At 38.5% G+C, this 3,024-nt stretch overlaps 1 protein-coding gene across 1 annotated transcript; it reads left to right on the forward strand.

Annotated features, from left to right (window-relative positions):
• The first annotated feature begins 1,307 nt into the window (after positions 1-1,307).
• LOC124722458 lies at positions 1,308-2,558 on the forward strand. The gene has a single exon (XM_047247616.1). The coding sequence runs from the start codon at positions 1,308-1,310 to the stop codon at positions 2,556-2,558; it is 1,251 nt and encodes a 416-aa protein (XP_047103572.1).
• The last annotated feature ends 466 nt before the right edge of the window (positions 2,559-3,024 follow it).

Here is a 3,024-nt window from a genome sequence, read left to right on the forward strand (position 1 = left end):
GTAAAAAGGCCAAGAACGAAGTATGTAATTTGTGCAAAGGACCACAACACAAGAAAATTACGGGTAAAGAACGTGTTAGATTATATTGCAATAAGTGTAATAGAAAATGTTTTAGCCATTATTGTTTCAAAAACCACGAAGAAGTTTGTAAGGTAGTCTACAAGTGCAAAACTTGCAATAAAATCTGTCTAAGGGAAAAGAGGCATCGTTGTGGTTACGTATGGTGCAAAAATTGTCAGGATGCCGTGAAGATTACTGACCATGAGTGTTATATGTATCCCAAAGCCAATAAGGGTGGTATCTGTGAAGAAGATTGCACTTGCAATGGAAAATCGGAGAAGAAACATGGTAACTGTAGTTACACTGAAAAATACTACTTTTTCGATTACGAAGCTGAGCAAGACACTGGTGTACACAACCCTAATTATATAGCTGTTCACAGCTTCGATGGAAATAGATGTGATTTCGCCTCAAATGAAGAATTTTGTGAGTGGCTTGTTAGTGATGCACACAAAGGGTTTACTTGTGTTGCTTATAATTCTAAAGGTTACGACTCGTACTTTATTCTACAATACTGTGTTAAAAATGGGATAAGACCAAAGACTATATACGCAGGATCTAAAATAATGCAGCTCGCAATACCGAGTTTGAGACTCAGGATAATCGATAGCATTAATTTTGTTCAAGGCGCTCTAGCTTCATTTCCGAAAACGTTTGGCCTTAAAGAACTTAAAAAAGGATACTTTCCGCATTTTTTCAATTCAAAAGGGAATCAAAATTACGTAGGACCTATACCATCCACAAAATGTTTTGGTGTCAACACGATGAAAGAAAGCCAGCGTAAAGACTTTTTGAAATGGCACGCTGACAGGGTTAAAGAAAACTACACGTTTGACTTCAGCAAGGAACTGTCTGAGTATTGTCACTCAGACGTCGATATTCTTAGACGCGGGTGCCTTGAATTTAGGAAGATATTCTTAGAAATCGCCAATATAGATCCTTTTCAATACATAACCATCGCTAGTGTTTGTATGCCTATCTACAGATCGAAATTCCTCCAACAAAATACTATTGCAGTCGTGAAAGAGGATAAGAAGGAAATGTTTAGTAAAGAATCCATAGCCTGGTTAAATACCTTCGAAAGTGTACGCCATGCATTGAATGGTGGTGAAGTGGCGATATGCGGCGCAAAAGTTGACGGTTACAATCCCAAAACTAAAACAGTTTACCAATACCATGGCTGTTTCTGGCACGGATGCCCCGACTGCTACAACCCCGATACAATCAATAGTGTAAACAATGAAACCATGGACGATTTATTTACTAAAACAATGGACCGGACTAATACACTGAGAAATGCGGGCTACAACGTAGTTGAGGTGTGGTCTTGCGAGTGGAAGAAATCTAGAGCTTACAAAGAAGCCCTAAATAAAACGATCAACGTTGTGGAACCTTTAATGCCTAGAGACGCCTTTTTTGGTGGGCGAACAAATGCCGCAAAGCTAAAAGCGACTGCGAAGATAATGCGGTATATAGACATATGCTCTTTGTATCCAACAGTTATGTTTTATGATACGTACCCTGTAGGTCACCCCCTTAAAATATTCAAACCAGTAGAATACAACAAGGAATGGTTTGGTTTGGTCAAATGCCAGGTACTATCTCCAAAAGGTCTTTATCATCCTGTCCTACCGATTAAGCAGGAACAACTGGTATTCGCTCTGTGCGTGAGGTGTGCTGAGGAAAAGGTAGGGCATTGTAACCATACGGATGAAGATAGAGCTTTTGCAGGCACATGGTCTACGGTTGAACTGAATAAGGCTATTGAAAAGGGCTACAAGATACTTGAAACTTACGAGGTGTGGCACTTCCCTCAGACGAGCAACGATCTGTTCAAGGACTACATTAGGACTTTCATGAAAATCAAGTTGGAAGCTAGTCCTTGGGAGGATGATTTCGAAACAAAAGAGGAATACGTCCAAACCATTAAAGAAAAACAAGGCATTGAGCTCGACATTGAGAGAATTGAACCCAACCCTGGAAAACGTGCCGTCGCCAAGATCTGCCTAAACTCTTTGTGGCGTAAATTCGGCCAAGGACAAAATTTGACACAAAGTGAGTTCACCACTGATCCACAAAGGTGGTATGAACTTTTACTAGATGATAAGATAGAGATATCTAATGTCATCTTCATCAATGAAGATATGATTGAGGTTAGCTACAAGTATACTAATGAGTACATCGAGGATAGTACAGCTACAAATATATTTATTGCAGCTTTCACAACATCTAATGCCAGGATAAGATTATACGAAATGCTTGATCGCCTTGGGGATAAAGTTGTCTACTACGATACTGATAGTGTAGTCTACATCGATGATGGAACAAACACAGTTGAGACAGGGTGCATGCTAGGCGAATGGACTGATGAACTTGGCAAAGATGATACCATTATTGAATGGTTAAGTACAGCCCCAAAAAGCTATGCTTACTACTCTCACAAAGGCAGCCAGTGTACCAAAGTAAAAGGGTTCAGTCTCAACTATGAAAATAGTTAGAAAATTAACATAGAAACAATGGGTGAACTAATACATGGCGAAAGTGACAGTATAACTACAAACAACAAAATGATAACCAGGAATAAGAAAACAAAAAAACTTGTCAATAAGGGTGTGGAAAAGGAGTTCAAAGTGACCTACGACAAACGAATGGTCTTGAAGGAGACAGATGGAATAATTGACACTCTACCCTGGGGGTACTAAAAAGTAATTAAATATACCAATAATAAATGAAAACAATCGTCCTAACTTTAATATTATGTGGAGTTGTCTCTGCTAATGAATAAGTAATCAAATATTTACATGATTTTGATTTCTTTGAACCAGATTCTACAAATATTCCAGAACTTTCAGATATAAGGAATGCACTAATACTATTTCAAGAAAAGTTTAATTTGAAACCCACAGGTGAAATAAGTGATGAAACTTTAGAACTGATAAGGAGACCTAGATGTGGCGTTGAAGA

This window comes from Schistocerca piceifrons, chromosome X (genome assembly GCF_021461385.2).
Source record: "Schistocerca piceifrons isolate TAMUIC-IGC-003096 chromosome X, iqSchPice1.1, whole genome shotgun sequence".
Taxonomy (NCBI): Eukaryota; Metazoa; Arthropoda; class Insecta; order Orthoptera; family Acrididae; genus Schistocerca; species Schistocerca piceifrons.